Here is a 22,707-nt window from a genome sequence, read left to right on the forward strand (position 1 = left end):
GCTATTTTTTTATTCCATTACATTTGAGAGAGAGTGGCATGTTCCAGAATGAGTTTGTAATTTTTTCTTGCAAAAAAAAAAAAAAAAAAGTTCAGTCACTTCCTGATTTTGGATATTATCACTTGGTTATATTAGTGGCACATGTTGTGCAAGCCCAGGTAAGGTGGACCTGTGACTGAAGTGATGCTGCCAGGCTCTCATCAAGTTCACGTCTTTACTCAAGGGTAAATGTGGCCCTTATGAGAACAGATTTTGGCCAGATTTGGCCACAATTGTATTTGGCAGGGCGATATAAAGTACTTCACAAGCAAAATATTAGTTACATACAAATGTATCAGTACAAACAAACTATTGTTGTTTTATAACAATGTATGTATTACAGGGTATCTTGTTTTGGAAATATGACCAGTTCCTACTTTTTCACCAGCTCCTTGGGGAGGAAACATTTTCCTGATAATACTTTTTAAAAACTTGTTTTTTTTTACACAGGCAAGAACACTGGACTTTAAATGTACTTGTTATTGAGTTTTCTTATAATGTTGTTTATTTAAATTATGCTAAATAATTGTCTTTGGACCTATGCCCATTAGTGTTTGCAGCCTGCTCTTGAACCTCCCAGTTTTGTCCACTGTAGGTTTCTCCAGGCCTCCCCACGCCACAGAGGCTGCTTAAGTGTCCCTATCGGACCACAGTGGAGAGGAACAGCAGATTAACCATGATCCTATCCGCTCACCGCTAGCCCCTTCATACGCTCCGTTACACCAGCATTTAAAAGGAGGAGGGGACACCATTCAGGCCCGTGATATGAATCCCAGACGTGGGGACAAGAACAGAGCTTTCACCCCTGTCTCACAGCAAAGACCTCTTTCTGGCACCCTCTAATTCTGGTTGCTATGGGCTCCTGGGTTCAATGGTGGACTCCCGTTGTGAGGGGACAAAGCCTCTCAGTCATCCGGCGAGGGTTGCCAGGGGAGGCTGAATGTATGGGGAGGGACAGGCTGCCGTTGTCCCAGACGAAATGTCTCTCTTAAGGCGGCTGAGATCTGGTGATTGACAGGTGGCTACACGCTCCACTGCAGATCACCCGGGAGGTCTGGAAGGGGCCTTATAGCTGTGACCGTGAATGCATGGTTGTGTGTCTGCAGAAGTGTGTGTCTATGATTACACTGGCAGGGAGAACACATGAGAAGCTATAAAAGTGTCACCGTTGCATACCTGAAGAGGGAGCTGCTTCTGCGCCTGCATGTTCATTCACCCTATAATAATCCAATAAAGCCTGTAAAATGCATGTGGCATGTTGTTGAAGTAAAAGAAGTACAACAAATAAAAAAAAGTTTTGTAAGTGTTGCTGGAAGCCCCAACCCATGTCCAAAATCTGCCTGCTTAATAGATGTTTCTGACTTCAAGTACACTTTCTTTTAGAAAATTAAATGTAATTAATTGCTCTGTTTTATAGCTTCACAATACAGCTGTGAAAGCTGATCACTGTACAGTTAAACAGCTGTTGCAAACCTGAAACCACAATCAATATTTGCATGTTCACAGAATTTCTAATTTTTTAAAGGAAGGATCAAGAATAGATGCAATTTTAGGTAGATCACTGAACATATGGCTGGAGTGTGTCATTGCATAAAAACACAGACGTTAATTGCAATGATGCAAAAAAAATTGATTGCTGTTATCTGAGATTTTATAATATGCATGAATGTGTGCATAAGGATCTTTTTACTGCTGAGTACGGTTAAGTACACGGACCCGTGTGTTCTCAGATCAAGATGTTATTAGAAACAAATTTCTGCTACCCAAATTTGTATCATTGTCTCTTTTGTGAAATGGCATAATTTTACATTTTTGTGCTTTTAACATTAAAAAATATATTTGGTGGATCTTTCTTGGTAAGAAACTTTAAGTCGTGGCTTTTTAAATTAAAAAATTACAAAAATCAGATGCATTGATAAAAAAAAAAACGCAAAACACTGGTATAATGTACAATGTTATGAAAATGCAACAGAAGAAAAACACTTTCGAATGACACAGTGAAAAGGGAGAAGAGTAATGCAAGAAACACTGCACATCAAGCTTTTTCTAGTTTAAGCAAAAAAATGAGACTTAAAGATGTTAGTGTGTGTCTATCTGATTCTCAAGGATTAGCAATATAAAGATCTGTGTCCCTCCCAAACACTCCTCCAGTGGGTGAAACATCACCCTGCTGGTGTCTAGGCATCAGAGGTCTCACAGAGGTGAGTGGGAACAAACAGGGCATGGATGTGGGGATCTAAAGGGGTTCTCTCACTACACTGAGTGTGCTTAGATAGACGTCTGGGACTGTCTGGGTCCTGCACTCCCAGACAGGGGCCCTTTCCACCCATCAGATGCTGTCCACGCCCACCCCCCTCTTCTCCTTGACCTTGACTCTCTGTGACTGTGGCCCTCCAGACAGTCTGGGGTCAAAGGCTAACACAGCAGCCACACATCAGACACGGTTCGAGTCCCCTGTGCGTGCATAAATGCTGAATGGCAAATCACCCTAAACCCCGCCTGTTGGAATGTGGCCCTGAATTCCTTCAGAGATGGATCCTGAGACATGAGGGAGAATTATTGTGGCAACATATGAAGTCCATAAAAAACAAAATGCTTCGTTCTGTGCGCCCCACAGAAAAAAATTGACTTAATTAAAGCATCAATTTGAAGTTCAAACAGATTTTTTGTCAACATTTACACACTGATTCAAAAATCCACATCGAGGCATCTGCCGTGAGTAGCATTTGCAAGCAGCCGTGGTACAGCTTACCTTTCACCTTCGACTGCTGACTCACACAGTCCTCAGCCAATCACAACCAAGCTGCCAGCATGCCACGAAGAGCGGGGAATGGCTGAAGCCTCACGTGGCTTTTTGAAAGATGCCAACCCACACTGCGTGCACCTCTAATGAGCCTTTCCACGCCTCACTGTGAGCATGCGCACTGACTCAATATGGGTTCATCATTCCCCCCCCCCCCCCCCCCCCCCCCCCCCCCAACCACACACACACACACCACCCACTCTTTTCTTCCTTCAGACTCTTGAAGCTTTTGGAATTAATTTCTGTTATAAATCAACACACATATTCTGATCTTCATTGTCTCTCTGCAGCCTAAATGCGTAAATCACCTGATTTCTTCAGCAGACATGCCTCATGCTGAAGATTAAGAGCACTTAATCAGCCCCACAAGAGGGAACAAAGCCAGCAGTGGCAGCAGAAGGTTTATCTCTCATTGATTACTGGTCGCAGGGACACAGTAGACATGGACAGTGAAATGTACACATGCAAAATAAGCAAAAAGGCAAAAGGAACATAAAGAATGTATCTCTCTTTCACCCACACACATATAGAAAACTTCGTCACTCATACACTCAGGGAGGGCAGACAGCAGCCATCTTAATAACTGATGCCCCTTCCTTTTATTTCTGTTTTTAAGACCAAAGCTTCTACATAAATTTTGCCTGAATCTGTTTAAAATCATGCAACTGTGAAGTAAAGACGAACGTCCTTTGGATAATTATAAAACACGGTGACTGAATCAGAGGCAGCAGGGGCTCAAACAACTCAGCGATAGGGTAAAAAAAAAAAAAATTCATAGCAAAAATTAGTCTACATCACATTTGGAAATCAGTTTGTTAAATAACTTTGTCTTAGTATTGATTTCTACATTCTTGCGAGGCTTTGGTTTTATTTCATTTTCGATAAAAGAACCAAATATTCGTTACTCTGAAATCAATTTTATTTTTAAAAATGTTGCCAAAGATTTTAAAAGCTTAATTATTTATTGTGGATTATTTGTAGAGGAAAATACACAGAGGCCTGTATGAGAAGAGAGTTATTGTGTTGTTGTAATGTGAAAATGGGGGTGGGGGTGAAATTATTTTTGCACTAGAGTTTTAGCAATTAACCATCCAAGCGATCTAAGCACAGGAAGCCTTTAAAATACATAATAATAATGATCATAATATTGCATTTAGCTCCAACTCTTTTGTTTTAAATTCATGTTATTGCCTTCCACTTCAACTCCCACCTGACGAGCATTTACGCAGCACGCAGAGTGTAACAAAAGACTGATAGATTACAGAGCAGGTAGAGGCTGGCTCTCAGAGGACCCACACTACATTACACAGTTCGTCTATTAACTGTATTACAGCACGGGAATGAGCTGCAACAGGAGGCGGGACATGATGGTCTTACGCACCAATCAAGAGCAGCACTGCAGCTGCAAACACTAATGCCAAGTCGAACCTGACGTCAGTTACTAACTAACAACAACAATTTAATGTGCTCAAATACAATATGAGCACATTAAATCCTTAAAAAAAAGAAAAAATAAGAAATAAACCTAAGATTTCGTTTTTTGTTTTTGTTTTTAGGTTTTTAGGTGTACAGTTTATAAATGAAAGATTACAATCAGCTAATAATTAGCTAATAATTTTTTAAACTATTACCATAATAATAGCAGGACTGTTGAGAGATTCCTGCAGCAGCCTGATGCAGCAAACCCCCCAATAAATGTAACAATAAGTTTAACGGAAATAAATAAATACAAACAAACACAAACCATTTGAGTGAAGGCCTTCGTTTTTTTACATAAGGATTTATGAGCGATGTATTATGTATGTTTATTTTGATATTATGGCTTGAAAACATTTTTACTTCCGGGAGCAGTGCGCCTGGTCAGTGCGCTCCTCTGCACTGCTGAGCGTCATTTATTGCGTCGATATTTGATACAACCCCACAGGCTTACTGCATGATCCAGATTCAGAGGATTATTTTTCATTGCGTTTAAATTTTATTTAAAAAAATTTTTTAATTGTGTTAACTGAACCTCAGAGTCTCACTTAACTTTGGTGAGAAATTATTTAGACACACGCATTTCATACAAAACAATACACAATGCTTCAGATGGGCTGCCAACCAAGAGCTAAATAAGTTGATCTTAACGACTAAAAGCACATTTACGGCGACTGGTAGTTAAGTATAAATCACGTGCTGCATAAATCAGCCCACTTGACATTGATGCCACGCACATGTTATTACTCTGCTCATGTTATGCTGTATATAATGACACGGATGTACAGTAATGAGTAATATTTCGATGTTTTTCAATGTTATTTACAAGTTTATTGTAGCTAAATATGTGGTAGAAAAAAATATAATAAATAAAGTATACTGTTGAAGTGTGAAGAAGTTTTGCTTAAATAAAATAGTACCTCCATATTCTCGACTATCTGAGAAATCCAAATCAGTTTGGTTGAAGCATCAGCTCCTTGGAGGAGGAACCAATTGATTACAAAGCGACTCAGACACTTTGGAAGGAGAAAGGGCCCTCTGTTGTTTCAAACCAGCTCCTTTAACTTCCCAGAGTGTAGGGGCCCAGAGACAGGGCTGTGTGTGCTTGCAGTAAATGGCTGCACAGTGACTCCTCTGAAGCAGCGGTGGGGTGGGTGGTGAGGAAAGACTTTTAGGATACATTAAATCAGCCTGATTAGAAGTTTAGGCAAGGGCGAGGCTCGGGTCTGGCTGAAAGGCTGCCGGGTAGCCCCTTGAGTGATACTATTCACATCCTGGGAGAAAGGTCAGTGTCAGAGAAGTTCACAGGCCCCATCTCCTTTCTTATGCTAAAGGATCATACACATAGGGCTCATTCACAGGCTGGAAAGGCATAAACAGCTCCTACCAACTCTAACTTTCCCTCCAAAATGTTTGGATTCCTCATCGTGAGCAGTGAAGTCCTGCATCACGGCTTCTCTCCCTTAAGGGAGCAGCATGTGAGAATGTTGCTATGAAATAAAGGTTAAATATGTTGTTATTTTTATGGAAATCTGCTGAAAAAATATAGAATTTATATCTTTAATCTTTATATTTTATTTTCTCTTCTAACATGAGGGGGACAGGCTGTTGTTTTTATTGTATAGTGCTCAAATTCCTTTTTTGTGTTAACATGATTTATTAACTTCTTCATGCATTTCATTTTCTGTCTCAACTCCACTGGTCACTTGGGAATAGCAGGAAATAGCCACTTAATTAGCGGCCCTTGACCTTTGGTTCTGGCTAAAGCTTTTTTTGACCTCAGCATCTCTCCGGCCTGTTTATTGTCCTCTGGGGGACTGCCCAGCTCGTGACCCCTGACCCCTGCTGACATGGGACTTCACCAACAGGTCCCTGACCGGCTGTGCCACCTCACAGGACATTCATCAAAAAGCAATATTTACACCGAGCAACAGATTAAAGCAAGACGTTACCTCTGCAGAAGGATGATGTGGATACTGAATGTGCCATAATTATTCTCTGAGCTCTCTAATGTTTGTTTGCAGGGAGGAAACATAAAGCACACATTTGCAGGGCATGTAGGGTAAACCCAGCAGAATATGAAACATTTTTAATGATGAAAATCATGGCAGTGTAACAGTTTTTACAACATCATTTGAACATTTGTGCTTTCCTTCCATCCAGGCTCTACAGAGGCTGATTTCGCTAATTGGGTTCCATTCATCCAGAGAGGGGGAACTAATCACCAAAATCAGCCGCTGTAGTGTTTAGATAGATTGAAAACATGCTGACTCCTGCGTGGGGCTCCATGAGTGAGAACTGCACTGCCATGTGATGTTAGATTTGAGGAGATGGGTAAGAAAACAGCGCTGTCACAAGCTATTCACAAGCAAGTAACTGTGTAATTACAGAGTTTACTGCAAGATGTTTGTATCCGCACTTTAGTCTATTTGTTTTCTCACACTAGTCCATACATTATTGATTAGACTACCTCTATTTTTATTTTCTAAGTGTCATGTTTAATATATACAATATAAATAGATGATTTATTATATGGGTTAGAAGCAGGTATTCTGGCTTAGCAGTTTAGCTCTGTATTGCTGTTTATATTTCTGCTGCTGTGACACCTGCATATAGGATCAATAACTTCTTTAAAACATACAATTAAAATCAAGCTTTTTTTTCTTTTTCTTTTTTCAGTCTTTTATGAATTTTAATTGTTTCATCACTGCTTTTTAAATTGAAAAAAGTGTCATTCATTCATCCACTTTAAAACAATAATAGTCTGGTAATTTCAAAAGATTATATACATATTATATCGTTTTAAAATTTGTATTAGAAAATAATGCAATGTAATACAGTCAGAAGATTAAAATGAAAGGCGAATGGAGCAATGATGTTATTCATGTTTATTTAGTTATTAGTCAAGTACATTAAATTGCAAAAAGAAGTTATTCACAACTCAGTTGTTGAAACTAATGAGCATGTCTGTATTTTTTCTGTTTTTCTGTCACTTCTAAGCGTTTTGTTTGTTACACAAAGCGTGGAAATAATCCCCTGCTGACCCCGCGCGTGTCCATCTGTTGTTTGACTCCGGACAGAGATCAGTCGGACAGTGATTGAGGTCCGACTGACACCCGGACGGCTTGTAATCCCCACACCCATCCACCCACCCACCCACCCAAAAAACTGATTAATTGTCCAAACGTGGCTGTGGCCTTCACTCACACTTAAAACTCAGACTCGCTTAAATTTATACTTACATTTTTATTGCACTGATTTAGACCTTTAACTATTCTTAGAACACAAGGCAAACGTGTGGGTGAAATGTTTCAAATAAAATCCACTTGATAAATAAAATATGAAGGCTATTATTATTACATTGTGTTTAATAGCGGACAGGGTCGTTTTGGCAACTGAGGTTTTCGGCTGATGAACTTTTCATTCCCACACACGGTGCTTTGTCTGCTCCTCCTAATTAAAACTTAATGCGGGGTCACTCAAACACCTTCTCACGAGAGAGAGCGAGCGAGCGAGAGAAAGAGAGAGAGGGACATTATAAATATGTGTGTGTTTCGTGTTTTATTTTCCCAGCTCTGTAATAATCCAACCTCACAATATGGTCCTTCCTCGCCTATCGGATCACCAAAATAAAGCACGGTGTTGCTCGAAAACAAGAATCAAACACAGGGGTAAAGTTTTCATATTATTTTATTATATTATTTAAGTAGCTGTTACTGACAAGATATTAATAATAAAATAATCAATATTTATTAAAAAATACACTTTAGACATATTAAAATAAAATATTTAATTAATTTAAAAAAGCAGGCATTTACTGTGAAAATATACAAACATAATTTAGTGGGGAAAAAAGTGATTTATTAACAGTTTTTAAACAATTTAAACAAAAGACATCAGTATAAACATATCAGATCATATATGGCATTACATTCACAATGTCTTAAAATAGGGTTTTGTTGTTTTTGCTTAACCGAGGCCTTGATCTTGAATAATGTGTTTCATAGTAAACCTGCTGTTTCTACTTTATTTCGATGATACACTCAGGTTTCAGTTTCGTTAAATTTTATATTCTGTTAGGACAACAGTCTGATGAGTTTTCTTCCAGGCCTTCAGAGTCCTACAGAGTGCAGAGATGCAGGTCCTGTCCCATCCTGAGGAAGAAAGCATGGAGGGAATCATTAGCATGAGAATCGAACTTGGCTCCATAAACTCTTCTGCCCTGAATGAAAGTAACGTTTCACATTTTGGGTGCAAAAAGCAAAGTGAAGGTATTCTTGCAAACAGTCTCGATTTAGGAACACATTCCACTGACAACATAATATGAAAATGTGCTAGTTTTGTCATGAGCTAGTACGTTAAGCATTCATAATTAAAAGCTTTATTTGTAGAGCATTTTCTTGAGCTTACAAAATGCTGAGCAGTCATTAAAAACAGCAAACATTTACAATGAAACAAATTAACCCAAAGAACAAAGGGCCACCGGGTAAAACAACACATAAAAAGGGTAAATAACATCCCCATATAAAAACGAGTCTGTGGGGAAACGTTTAAGAATAAAATCTGAAAACGATTCTGCAAACCGAAGCAGCTCTTTGGTTATTCCAAAGGTTGATGAGTCTGTTTTGCCAATAGTGAATTTGTTGTGCATGATTTCTTTTTTCTTTCTTTTTTAATTTATACATTAAAGATTGTAAGCAGTGTTTCAGAAAAACAAACTTCCTTTTCATGCACTGTTAAAAAAAAGAAAAAGACCCCTGTGCTCTGCATGTTGTTCTTCTCTTCCATTTGCAGGCTGTATGCATGAAGGGATCTTAAGGCTTTTATCCCTACAGGGAACCAGCCCGAACTCTTTCTCTGTCAATTTCCACCCACTCCCCAATTCAGATGAGCCCTTTCTCCCACCAACCCCACAATGAAGGATTTGTCCTCGTTCTCTTTGTCCACCTCTGATATCTTTTTTTTGACTGCTCCCTCTCTGCAGACAGCATGCAGCGTATGCAAATAGGAGCTCTTTTATTCGTGAGACCCCTCCCCTGAATGAATGCAACCTTAAATGAGGCCACACTTGCGCACGCTCACAGAGGGGGCACGGAACATGCACATAGTACAATCAGTGGATTTGCATGCCCACTCTGACACGCAGTCACTCAAACATCAAACACTGACCATTTCAAATGAGCAGACACAGAAATATACATCGCAACAGATTATTTTATCCACAGGTTTATCCAAAGAGATCAATAACTCATGGGTTGAGGTTGGGGCCACAGAAGATGATTTTCACCGTTATTAATTACATCACAGTCCTACATGCAAAGTTGGAGATTGCATTGCACAGATATTGCCTTGTAAGAACAACAATAGTGAGGCTTAAGCGAAACGGAATCATGCACTATGTGCATGTGTATAGTGAGTTTTCTGCTCACAAGCGATGCTTTGTTTGCTGTGTAATTTCACTATTTGACAATACGCTGGATATTTTTTGTTTTTTAGTGAAATGTTTTCTCTGCGGACTTCTTCTGACTGCAGGGAGCACGTTTTATCTGAAGAGCTCTGTTTGCAACGTAGGATTGGTTTCCTTTCTCACAAGTGCTTTATCACAGTATTTGTATATTAGGTGACATGCACACACATACACACACACACACACACACACACACACACACACAATGAGACAGAAGAAGTCTAACAGAATGTGCAGAGGAAGAGGTGGAGACTCAAAAGATTGGATGAATTATAACAGCGTCTGATGAACATAAAGCATTCTCTCACAACGAACATTCCCAAGCTGGCCCGTGCCATCTGTGAGTGTGTGTGAATGAGTTAGAGCTTGTGTGCATGTGTGTGTATCATTTGGGGGGGGGGGGGTTGACGTCTGCTGGACAGCTCTGACAGTTCGGCCTTTTCAGCCTTACATTACTGAGCCGACCAGCCTCTTTCCCATAGCAACACTAACAGAGGTCAAAGGCTATGTACCCCGCACCCACCACCACCACCTCCTCCTCCTCCTCTTGTACTCCGGGGTGGTCACAGACACTCTTAACTCCCTGACCGGCTGCAGACAGAGCGGTCGCAACCATGAACTTGAACTTGAATTGATTTCTGACACAGAGTTGGGGTCGTACAGCCATTTTGCATCAGACGCTGTACTCTGCACTTTCTTTGTCTCTTTTTGCTTTTGCCTGTATCAAACTCGCACATGGTACTACTGAATAAAATTACATTCACAAAATAAAAAGAGGTCACTCCAAGGATTCAATGTAATTCTCCTCAACCCAGAACCTCATCTACTGATATGATTACAAAGGGCCACTGTATTAAAGGCTCAGTCACCTAATTCTCCCCTGCTTTCATTGGAGCATACAGGACCCCTACTCAGGGATGCCATGGCTAACAGACGTAATCTGCAAAGCCTTGGATGTAGAAACTTCTCTCCATCTTGCTCTAAGATACTTAGCATTGGGCTTTGTGCAAGATTAGTCTCTGCCAAAGTTGCATTAAAGAGTCCCAATGAGCCTCGCTTGACCCACATTGGACCTCATCCAAGACTATGGGCGGCCCATGAGCTGTGCTTTATACACCACAGCAGAGGCGTTAAAACATTAATACTGTCCACACATAGTGAAGAGGTAACCCAGGAGCTATACGGTATTAACATTTTATCGCTACTATGGCTACGGCGCTGAACTCACACAGAATAGGAAGTGAGCACCGGGCTACTGTCACTTCATCATGTCATACATTATAATTTCCCTGCACTGAAAATCCCACATAGGAAAAGCAATACATAGTTAATAATGAATAACAGAAGGAGGAAAGGAAGGAAAGGTAATCATCTCTATTCTGCCATTTTCTTGAGGGGAAATACATTTTTCTGTCAAATTTAAAGTTATGTACAAGTAGAAGGAATGAAAGAATGAAGAATGAATATTTAAGTATCTACAGTGTGCCGAGGAAGATTCGAGGACCTTTATATCCTAAATCCTCCCGACACCGTGTCAGAGCTGCTGACCTCACTCTTCAGCTGCTCTCATTTTAGACCATCTTGATTGAAAACTCTTTGTTTCCGAGACGATTAAAACCACGCGAGTCTTAAGCGGTTTCACTATCTAAATCAACATTTGCATTTTTTTTCCCATCACTTATTTTTTGCTCATTTGCAATCAACTCATGCTATCCCCCCTCCACACCACATTGCGTTTAGTAAGAAATACAGCTCTTATTAACCATTAGACAAAGAAATATTCTGTGTGCATTTGTACATGCTGCTCATTTTTAACACCCTTCAAGTACTAGTAAAAGCTCTTTACATCTACAGCACTTTTGGTATTAAGCGCAAATACATTTTCCTGACTTATTTGCTTCAGTCACCCCCTCTATTTGACCACGCTGTCTGTGCCGACTGCTGCGGCTATCACATACAAATTGATAGCCCTCCTTACTCTTTTCAAGCACACACACGCACACTCTTCCGTCTTCGATGCCCAGCTCCTCGCAGCTGCAGATGGCTTTAATGTGGCACTGCACAGGCTAGCACAAGCTAACTTCCTCAGTAAATGCAGATGGTGGGCTCAAACATGGCTGCCCATGTGCTACACCTGCTGCCTCCTTTTCATGCACGCATATACATTTAGCTCCAGTGTCTTTAACCTTCTCTTGATAACCCAATCTTTACCTTTGTTTTTTTTATTTTTTTAAAAAACCCAATTTCATCATCATTCCCCTCCTTGCTCCTCTGTTTCCCCTAATGTGTCATGGAGATGTGCAACGGAGACATAGCATTAAGCAAGCTATAATGTCTCCAAAACGATTTTTTTTTTCACAGTGCTTCCTCTCTTCTGTCAAACCTGCCTGAAGCAATATGCTGTATATCACAGATGAGCAGCACAAATGCAATTGTAAAGACAGCTCTGAGTCTTTTATATGAATAAAGAGAGGGAATAATCTTTTGACATGTGGGCTGCACATGCCTTACACATCTTGTGGAGGCACACGTACAGTATGAGGCTCATTAATAATCATTATCCGCGGGTTACATCATTCAGCTTTCGAGAGCACACCCATCGCCTTAGCTGAGTCATTCGCCGTGATATGTTGTGCCACCAATTGTCTTGTATGATTTCTTTTTTCTTTTTTTACAATCTGAGAGCAGCATGAGTTTGGAGACGGTGTTTGCATTAACTCTCATCCAGATAGGAAAATTGAGATAAGATAAAGGAGTGCAAGGCAGAGGAAGTGACACACTGTGAGGGTTTAAATCTTTAATCAAATCAAATTTTTAATGTAAAAAAATTAATAAATATGAAAATTAATTGTTGCCTCCAATAGGATCTAAAGACAGGCTATGGTTTTACATGTGACAGCGTATAGGCCTCATGCTTGGGAAACCCCTCTCATTTAGCACAAAATACAGCATCTCCATGTCTTTCAGACATGGAGAGGAGGCTGAATAGACTAATGAACAGTCAGGTGGCACTCCAGGGCCTGAACTACACCCCCACCCCCCATCACACACATATCAAACCCACATACACTTGCACACACATTAAAACTCAGTGGCTCGTCCGACCCCGGTGATCTGCACGACAGTCTAATGTCTCAGGCATCTGCTCATGTCTAGTCTGGAGGGTCTTTCCCACCCTGCCCCCCAGCCCAGGTCCACCGCACCACCAGTTCCCACAATAGTGGGAAAGCAGGCTTTTCGAGGGGGAATGGGTAGGGAGTGGGGGGGTGGCAGCAGCTATTGAGGTGGGGTGGGGTGAGAAAGAACGGGGTTGAATGATAATGTGAAAACGCACGGTGCTGTTCATTAACACACGAGCACTGCAGCTGCACATGTTGGCCCTGCACACACACGCTCACGTGTCTCTTTTTCTGCTCCAGGTCGCTGCCGGAGTCACCGGGGGTACAGGGCAGCTCTACGCCACGATGAGGACGCTTTTCCGGGCGTGCGCGTGTAGGGTTACAGGCTTGGAGCTGCTGACGATTTGGATTGCTCTGCACTTACACTGATATTTAGCAGTGTCATTTTGCCCTTGCCAGATTTTGGAAGACGTTTTTAGCCTTCCTGTTAACTAAAGTTTCTAATCACATGCAAGCACCGAAGCAGTACAATTACACCAGAAAGATCTGTAATCAGTATTAAACGCCGAGCGCTAATGCTTAAATTTATATATGAGCTCTTCAATCAGCGTTAACAGTTATAATAAGGTATGTTCACTGCCCCATTTCTTATTTCTCAAAACTTACATGCAAGCGCAGTGTCTGCACTGCAACATGAATGATAAAATATCAGTATTACACACAAGGAACTGCTTCGTGAACCCGAACATTTTCAGACTGTAAATTTAATTGTTAAACTCTAATGCTTTTACTTTTAAAGACAGTCGTGTGATCACCCACAGGAGAAATATCAGGATCCCTGCTTGTCTCCTCCTCAGATTTTCGCCATACTAAGACGCTTAAAGATACTGTGGTAAATATCACGATGCAAATTTCCTAACAAAAGCCGTTTTGCATGAATTAATCTCCGAGGTTTGTCAGGTGGAAACACGCCGTACACCACTGCCTGGTGTGCATCAGGGAGTAAAGAAGCACCATGACAGGAGAGGATGGCAGGTTTCCTTCAACCAGTGCCAGCTCATTAATTTTGTTTGCTACCCAGCAACCCCCCCCCACCCCTCCCTTCCACCATCAACTACCACCACCCTTCTTCACCCACCACCCTCACATCACCCCTTAACTGCTAATTAGCAGGAGCTGAAGAAAGCAGAAAAGGGAGAGGCCATGTGTGACTGGGGAGGAAATGGGAAACTCTTCTTTCCCCTCATCCCTCATCCTTCGTCCTGTTCCCTTCCCCCATCTCTCTCACACACACAGACACAGTCACACTTCCCACCTCCTGGCCACCATCACCACCACCATTACCACTGGTACCCAACAGAAAGCTATGATGCAGCTCACCTCGTGTGCCAGCCCAGCCATTTTAGGTGTCACGGCAAACATCTCTCAAGATGGCTCCTCTGTGCAAGCCCTTACTCCGCAGGGTATCCGGCAGGGTCTTTGTCCCCCTCCTGGCACAGGCCAAGCGCCCACATTGGCAGTGCAGATGGCATCAGGGGCTCTCGGGCAAAAAAGGGGTGAAGGTGGGAGAGGGGAGGTCCTTTCTTTTTATTTTCTTCTAATGGTGGATCCTTTCAGGAATCCCACAGCTTTCAGTGTTATTCAGAAGCCTGCAATACGAGCAGAAAAATAGAAAAGAGAGGAGTAAAATATGAAAAGTGCTTTACACATCTTAAGGTATCACTATAGCTAAACACGGCCTACTGTACATACTGTAAACAAGCATAAATCAGTCAACTATGGAAACTTTAAAAGCTCTCACCAGCTTTGCTTCTTCATAGCCCAGTCCCATCTCTTGTCATGCTTGTGTGTTTTTGTATGTTTTTGCCATAAAACCACCAAGAGAATCCTTCATATTATACAAAGTTCAAAGGTTAAATCAAGAATTCCTTGGACCGTCCCATATATAAAGCCTCAAGTGTTTTTATTCCCTTTCACTAAGAAGGCACGTCATGTTCACACGCTACCTATAACAGGGAAAGCTCTGGAAAAGACTTGGACCACGGCCTTTTCACATATCCAATATCTCGTTGTGAAACGAAGCAATTAGCCGCATTTGACCGCAAGCTCTACAGCAATAGGTAGTTAACAGAATGAATGAAAACTCATCTCACTTTGGTGCTCTTTAGGCTTTAGAGGCATTCTCAGGGTTGAGCGTATGCACCGAACAGCGCTGAAGTACCAAGTTGAAAAGTTCAGCTCCTGTCTACAGGATGGCCCTGGCCTTCTCATTGAGGCGAGACACAATGTATCCCAAAGGCTCTGAGATTTGCTACAGCTTTAAATACAGACACCAAGTGTTTTTATTAGCAGGGTGCTACACCACTCAACGGCATTATTAGCAGTCCTGCTGGAACAAAGCATTAGCTTCCCCTTTCTTTCTCCTGAATGAAGTTAGAATCGGAACTGCATGTTGTGTTTAAAATAAATGGCAAATACTCTTCAGCGAAGGAAAAAAGTAAATGAATGACAAAGTAGAGGGTAAATTGTAAAAGATCACAACCCACTCGCTATAGGCTTCCAGGGGAACATGCCAGTGTATCCTGAAGCAGGTACTTTAAGAGGAATATTGGAGGTCCTCAAGAATGAAAATAATAATAATAAGTGTGACCTGTTCGCCTGTTCACCTTTCCTGCTACGACTTCCCTTCTTATTAGACTGGATTTTTAATATACTGTTAATTAATTTTTGGCAATAAAGTTTTTCTCACATGATGCTTTACTGACATCAGTGGACCAATGCCTGCGAATGGTGAAATTTTGGGTCTTTGAGTCTCTACTGCTTCCCATCCAGCCACTGGGTGACCTGCTTTACATTCAACACCATGTTGCAAAGAACGTGAATAGACAACCCTGAAACAGGCTCAATTCCTAAAGCTCATATGAACCCTTAGGTTACACTGAGGGGCATAAGTTTAAAGGTAAAAGATGCCTGGGGGTAGAGTACTGATTGAGATGTTAGATCATTTTATTTGCACTTGTGGCTGTTTTTATATAGTAGGTTAAAAAATTAAAATATAAATTAAAAGTAGTATTGTTAGAAATTTGTTTTTCTACTCTTCTACCATAAAATAAAGGTTGTACGAAGCTGACATATGCTACAATGGAAGGCCCACAAATGCACTGGTTATCGGTGAGAGAAACTCTTTATAAATATAAATTCAGCACTAAAATCTTACTTTACACACTTCTAGTAAAACATTTTGTTGCCTATCTAATTCACGAATATTAACACCAGCCTCAAAGCAGAACGTTTTCTTACCTGTTGGAGGTGAACTTCAAAATCCAACTTGGTGACTCTACAGCCGGAGCGCCCTTTTCTTTCGGGTACGCACACACGGCTACGGAAGTCATTTCTACTTTCGGTTATCTAGCTTTATGACAGGTATTTAACACTCATACAGCTAGATAACCAAAGACAAAAACAGACCCCCTCTCTCACACTCTCTGATGCTGTAGCCCGACATGATGCTGGCGTGATATCTAGAAGGAGGTGAAGCTGCATTAGTAGGCCCGTAATATTCAAAAATACACTCCCAGATCATTTCTGCATCTTTATATTAAAATAAAAAAGGAGCAAAAGCTATCGTCTCTACATGGAGTAAAAGATGCATGAAACGCCGCATGTTCACGATACGAAGATATGCACTGTCTTTATGCTGACATATGTTGGTGGTTTAAGAAGCCGACACACATTTCTTGTCCTGCCGTGATAAGGTGTCTGTTTGAAGGCCTGCTGAATACAGAGATCAGCCTGACCTAATTGTACTCTACATGTGTGCAATTGTCATGCATCTAAAATGTAAAATAATAATAACAAATAAATAAATATTAACTCATTAGAAAAATCAAATCAGGCGTTTTGTACACACAACAGGCTATAACGCTTACATTAGCATATCTTGCAGGTAACACCCCTGTATTGCAGCTACACAAATCACAATATTTAGCATACAAATTCTCATACTTTTTAACTTCAAAATTTCTAGTGTAAACCCGTGCAGGAGCTGTTTGAAATATTACTTTAAGCATTTAGTTAGATTTAAAAAAAAAAAAATCAACAGTGCTGAAAGATACTTCGATAATAACCTACAGTTATTTAGTTCATTTTGTAGGACAGACCTGTATTCTGCACAACACAACATCTTAACAATAATAACAAAAACAATTTAAGGCGAGATAAAAAGTATCACTATATGACTTGTAACAAACGACTGCCAAGGATAATTATTATTATAATTATCCATGGTCAAAACTTGGCATGTCGTTGTAATAAGATTAGGACTGAATATATATATATATATATATATATATATATATATATATATATATATATATATATATATATATATATATATATATATATATATATATATATATATATATATATCGTCCTTAAAGCATGACCGTGACCGTGATCCTGACACCGCGCTTATGCAGAGGACTAAAATGATGCTAGTTCAAGATCAAAAGCTGACTCTCGTAAAATGAAATAAATAAATAAAAACCTTCTCAATCTAAATTGAGCTGGGGTTTGGTTGGAGGGGGTGGGTAAGATGTTTTAATTTGCTCTCGGCTCGTTAGGGCTCCTGGGGGCAAGGGCAGCCTACTTTTAATGAGAGTTGCGATTGGCCTACTTCTTCTAAAACTAGACACATCACAAGGATTATCCGCATAAACTAACGCATGAAACCAATTTGTTCCTTATCATAACAACAGGCAGAGGGGTGTAGCAGTCTATATTATTCTGGTAATTTAGAGAATAAGATTTTTCTTTTCTGTTTAAAGATCATAGCCTGCACCTGCTTTCGCAGAAATAGAATGAAACAGGAGGGCGTTTCTGGTGGTTAAATTACATATTTCTTCCCCGTGGATATTAACCAGCAGGTATACTAAGCAGAGATTGCCAGTGTCCCTAAATCCTCTGCGTAAGCCACATGGACATGACATTTGGAGAGATTCAGAGCCTGAAAAAAAAAAAAAAAGATGTGATGCTCTGCGTGCAAATCTTCCCTGTTTCCACCTCAATTTCTTACCTGCTTCACAAGCAAAGCGAACTCTGGAGGCAAATGTCCCCAACTTTAGCTCGCTGAATTTTCCAGACTCATTTTTCTGCATTCACGTCGGGCCCTCGGTGAGAATCAGCGCCGCCGCTCACGGATGAGTCCGCTTTCATCCTCGGTGCTCCAGCTTCTGCCTCTCCTCCAGCCTGCGCGCTTCCTCTACCGTCTGATTACTCGCTCCCGCAGTGACGTCATGCCAGGACCAGGGAGGCTTCCTGACCAATCACGGCGGCCGTTGGCACCAAAGAGGGTCCGATATCAGGAAGACGTCTCACTCCTGGCTCTTTCATAACTCCATTTACCCCCCCCCCCCCCCCCCCCATATTTTCTTCTCTACTACCACCTGCAGCAGTCGTAGTAGTAAAACTACACTAAAAGGCACAGATGGATAAAATTATCTCACTTCCAGATCTGTTTAGTATTTGTTTTCCTAAGAGCTTTCGACAATATCACACCAGCTTAAGGAGCAAAGGACTTCTTATTCACGCTGTTTCCAAAAATTTGGTGTTGGCCAATTTCTGTCCCTGTTCCTCTGCAATGGGAAGACTTGGAAACAAGAAAAAATAAAATAAAAAGAGCATGTCTTGCAATCCTTTTAAAAATATTTCTTTATTCTTAAACCAAGATCACGTCAGTATTATATCTCTTAAATATGCTGTTATATTAGAGTACCGTGCTCTCCGCAAATCAATGTATATACGTATATATGAACACATTTTCATTTTCAGAGTTATGGCCCTAACATTAACGTTATATATATGGTTAAAAATCATTTTAAACAAGTCACACTTTGCAGCTTGCAAAGTCATAAAGCAACTATGGTGACCGCATGCAGCCACATTGTTTGCTTTGAATTTTTCCACTTCAGAAATGAAGCTTTTCGTAGATGCAGACCAAAAATCGCGCCTTTTGCAGAGTGTCTTTGGAGGGCTGGAATAAGGGGTTAGCTTTCTTGGTCCAATAAAGGATCTTTGATGGTTTGTGTGGGAAGTGTGGGAAATGAGCATCAGGGGCCATGGCCAAAAGCAGAACGAACAGTTCCCTAACACGGTTAAAAATCTTTTTTTGTTTACTTCTTTAAAACTAAACTACACCATAAATAATACACAAATTGAATGTGCTTTAGTTGTGTTTACAGCAAATAATGTTAACTCAACCTCTCTCAATAATTGATTTCACTCTAACTCCCTCTGCATTTCAGTTTCCTTCCAAATTTTAGGTCATTTATTTTTCAAAATACTTTGTTGACCTATGCAAAGACCAAGCACACTGAGCCTAAAAAAAAAGACAGTCTATTAAAACTGGCTGATAATGGCCAGTGTAAATTATGTATATATGCATTAAATATTTATTAGTAATGCAAAAATCCAATAGGTTATGTGTGAAAAACATTAATAAAAAAGTTTGATTTGGTTCACCCTGATGCGCCTTGGCCTACCTTGTGACAGTCTTTGAGGTGTGGTGTTAAATCATGAGCAATAACTGTAATATGGATTTATCTTTTATTAAGCATAGCAACACCAATCCACAGACAGGATGTGCAATAAACAGTTCACAGCATTAAACGGAGCTCAACATAGCACACAAAGCCATTTGGGAACATGCGGTCTGTGGAAAGTGGAAATCTTGGGGAAGAGGCAGCTTACAAGTGTGTGTGTGTGTTGTTGGGGGGGGGGGGCATTATAATATTCCAAAGATGATATCTGGCTGAAAGACAGAAAAAAAATAGATGCACTTCATAAAATTAATGTGAAATGGCATGTTAACAGAACAACAGCAGATGCTACATGATGCAGCCAGTCACTCACACGCTGGGGGAGCTGCTGTCCCGTGAAAGAGCGGTTGTCTGGAGGATGGCCATCCTGCCCGCCTGCCTTGCAGCGTAGGTAGCCATAAAGGTTAGCAGCTTGGAGGGAAATGCTAGCTACCACCACAGACTGAGGAAGGCAGACAGATGAGTCTGAGAGAGACAATATGCAATCTAGCACATATGCAGAAAAGCAAGCAAAGGGAGTCTCACCAGCCATTTAATCTTCAGAGAGAAGAGGGAGGTGAAGAAGAAGAAAGTCCAGATGAGAGGACAGATGATAAGGCCCAGCCAGAATATCCTTTCCTCTGCTTCAGTTCCAGTGTTACTATTCCGGGACTTATACACACAGATAAGAAAGCAAACACTATAGGGTTAACACATCAAAATCGCTAATTTTTATTGCTCAAAATGCACAAAACACCCTCTTACTTTTTTGGCCTCAAATACCCAGAGGCTCTTTCCATCCTCGTCAATCTGATTCCACCAGCGCAGCCCCACCAGCAGACGGCCGGTCACATTCTGAAAACAAGCGTGAGCAATTAAATCCTGCAAAGTTAAAGAAAGCCACAGAAAAGTAACTAGATCACACAAACTGTTTGATGTCTTACCTTCACAGACCAAAAGTCAAACGAGAGCAGAGCTATGATCAGGAGAAAACAGGACGCAAAGCTCTTGCTGATCCACTCACACAGCAGATAGACAACGATGGCAACCACTCGGAAGAACAAATGGAAAAAGGAGGCCATGGGGTGTCTAAAATTGTAGGGATTGGAAACGAGAAGCCTGATGTGTCAGCAGATAGCTTTCAAACAGATACAGGTGAGCATGTATGGAAACATAAAACGATAGTGTGCATGCAAAATGAGTTAACCTGCAGGATAGGTTTTATTCTGTGAATAGAAGGTCTGTAAACATTATCCCACCTCCAGTTTCAATTTAGTATTTATTTGCTTTGACCTTTGTGATCTCCAGTTAATGTTTCCAGTAGTTTTTCTGACACCACTTGTTTGTGTAGATTTAGCCTTTTCAACCTTCACAAAAAACTTCCACTACTAGTGATTTCTATGACTTCAGAGCTGTTTTCCTTAAATCAAGCAAAGAGATTCAGATCCATAACTGAGGTATCCACTGATGATCCCTCAGGATGAAATGGATGTATGCTTTGGAAGCATCATTTTAGGTACTTAGACAGCTCATGAATCCAGTTACATGATCACCTTTATCGGGTGGGAAGGTGTTCCTCTGGTCATTTAGGCCTTCTTCTACCACTTACTACTGATCTAAAATTTTAGACTGTTCCACATTAGTTTTATGGCATCGTAAAAAGCGCACTCCGCATGCTTATCCACATTTTTCTGCCATATTCATGTCCACTTGTAATGTGCTCAATGAGCTGAGTGTTGAAGAGTCCAGGCATGAGTTCTGTTATAGTCTGAACTGATACTTTTATGCCTGGTACTCTAACAGCTAGTGATTTATATTTAAACTAAAGCTCTATCAGCTACACAGCCCCCAAAGTACAACTGCATACAGAAAATATCTGTTTTCGTTACATGCTGGACGGGATTAAAAACAGGTGTTGACTATGTTTCTACCCTCTGAAATCCTGAAATTAGAGTTTGCCAAATGAGAAGACCAGGGGCACCTCCAGAATTGCTTCATGGGGTGGCCATAATAAAAATATTGGGGTGGCACACCAAAAAAGAATTTCCAGTTTTACTACGCTGTTTTCAAATAGGTTACCTGAAAATTATGGCAAAAAAAAGAGACAATAGAAGAAGAAAATAATTAGTTAGCCTAGTTAATCTCCTGATTTTAGAGTTGATACAACTGAAAATGGGTACTGATGAAAACCATATTATTTTAAAATCCATAATAGTCTATTTCAATTGATTGATTGATTGATTGATTGGCTGGAAGTCCTAACCATCGCTTTAATGATTCTCAACAGAGCTGAGGAGAAGCTACTCAACATTCACTCTCCCAGAATGGAGTTAACTTTAAGAGTAAACCTGTTCAGGAAAGACAAATAAGTATTAGATCATGTAAGAGTGTCAACTGTTTCCTGTCTCTATGTTGGCCCTGAGATGTACCAGTGATCTTTCCATCTGTCCAGGGATTTGCACCAGCTTTTTTTTTTTTTTTTGCTCAACAAGTTTTCAAAAAAACAAAAAACCTAATAATGCAAAGCTGAAAAGACACTATGGAAGATAAAACAGCTGTTGTGTTGATATTTCCTGCAGTGCACCTTATGACTGCGCTTCTCCGCGCCCTCTCCTGCTCGTCAGCTGCAAAGTCCAGCTCGACATCCTCAGTTGCATCCGCCATCGTCTGCTAAAAACTGTTTAAATCACCCGAGGGTTTGTAATACAATCTCGACAAGGACAATAATCAAAAAAGATCTCCACTGGCACCGTGATCTTAGATATGTACAAATCAAAATCTACCAAGCAAATACCAGTTTTGCATGGCTGTATTTGAACACTGAAACGAGCCAGGTGTTGCAGTGAAATAAGACCGACAGCGACACTGGCTACTTTTTTAAATCCACATCAGGAAACTGGGCTTAAAATATCTTTGATTCTTCACATACCTTACATATTTTGTGTTTTTCCGATACATTTTGACAACTACGCTACACTTCAATTAAAATAGCAATTCCGAATGAACAAAACAAACAAAAATATACGACCGCGGCAGGACTCGAACCTGCAATCTTCTGATCCGAAGTCAGACGCCTTATCCATTAGGCCACGCGGCCCATATTGCGTTCTCATTATCAGTATTTTGCATTTTTAACATTTTCTTCATAGTCCCTGTGGTATTCGTGTATAGCACTTTTTAAAATGAATATTCTAGCGCTATCCATGCTACGTAATCGAATCGCTGTCC

The 22,707-nt window shown here is 40.6% G+C and overlaps 1 protein-coding gene, 1 long non-coding RNA gene and 1 other non-coding gene across 3 annotated transcripts; all 3 read right to left on the minus strand.

Moving 5' to 3' along the window:
* Positions 1-7,990: 7,990 nt before the first annotated feature.
* On the minus strand, positions 7,991-18,128 carry LOC146569470 (uncharacterized). The gene is made up of 4 exons (XR_014893316.1): positions 17,979-18,128; positions 16,205-16,425; positions 14,285-14,553; positions 7,991-8,472 (listed from the first exon to the last, which is right to left on the minus strand). It is a non-coding gene; the product is annotated as an uncharacterized LOC146569470 (long non-coding RNA).
* Positions 18,129-19,502: 1,374 nt separating this feature from the next.
* On the minus strand, positions 19,503-22,533 carry LOC146569471 (Golgi apparatus membrane protein TVP23 homolog A-like). The gene is made up of 6 exons (XM_085281802.1): positions 22,064-22,533; positions 20,424-20,568; positions 20,245-20,334; positions 20,026-20,151; positions 19,814-19,942; positions 19,503-19,712 (listed from the first exon to the last, which is right to left on the minus strand). The coding sequence occupies exons 1-6, from the start codon at positions 22,141-22,143 to the stop codon at positions 19,686-19,688; spliced, it is 597 nt and encodes a 198-aa protein (XP_085137928.1). The 5' UTR covers positions 22,144-22,533; the 3' UTR covers positions 19,503-19,685.
* Positions 22,504-22,576, minus strand: trnar-ucg (transfer RNA arginine (anticodon UCG)). The gene has a single exon. It is a non-coding gene; the product is annotated as a tRNA-Arg (tRNA).
* Positions 22,577-22,707: the final 131 nt, after the last annotated feature.

Source organism: Mchenga conophoros, linkage group LG7 (assembly GCF_057382185.1).
Source record: "Mchenga conophoros isolate Kocher_MC1m ecotype Shallow Benthic linkage group LG7, M_conophoros_male_GT1.1, whole genome shotgun sequence".
In the NCBI taxonomy this organism is placed as follows: domain Eukaryota; kingdom Metazoa; phylum Chordata; class Actinopteri; order Cichliformes; family Cichlidae; genus Mchenga; species Mchenga conophoros.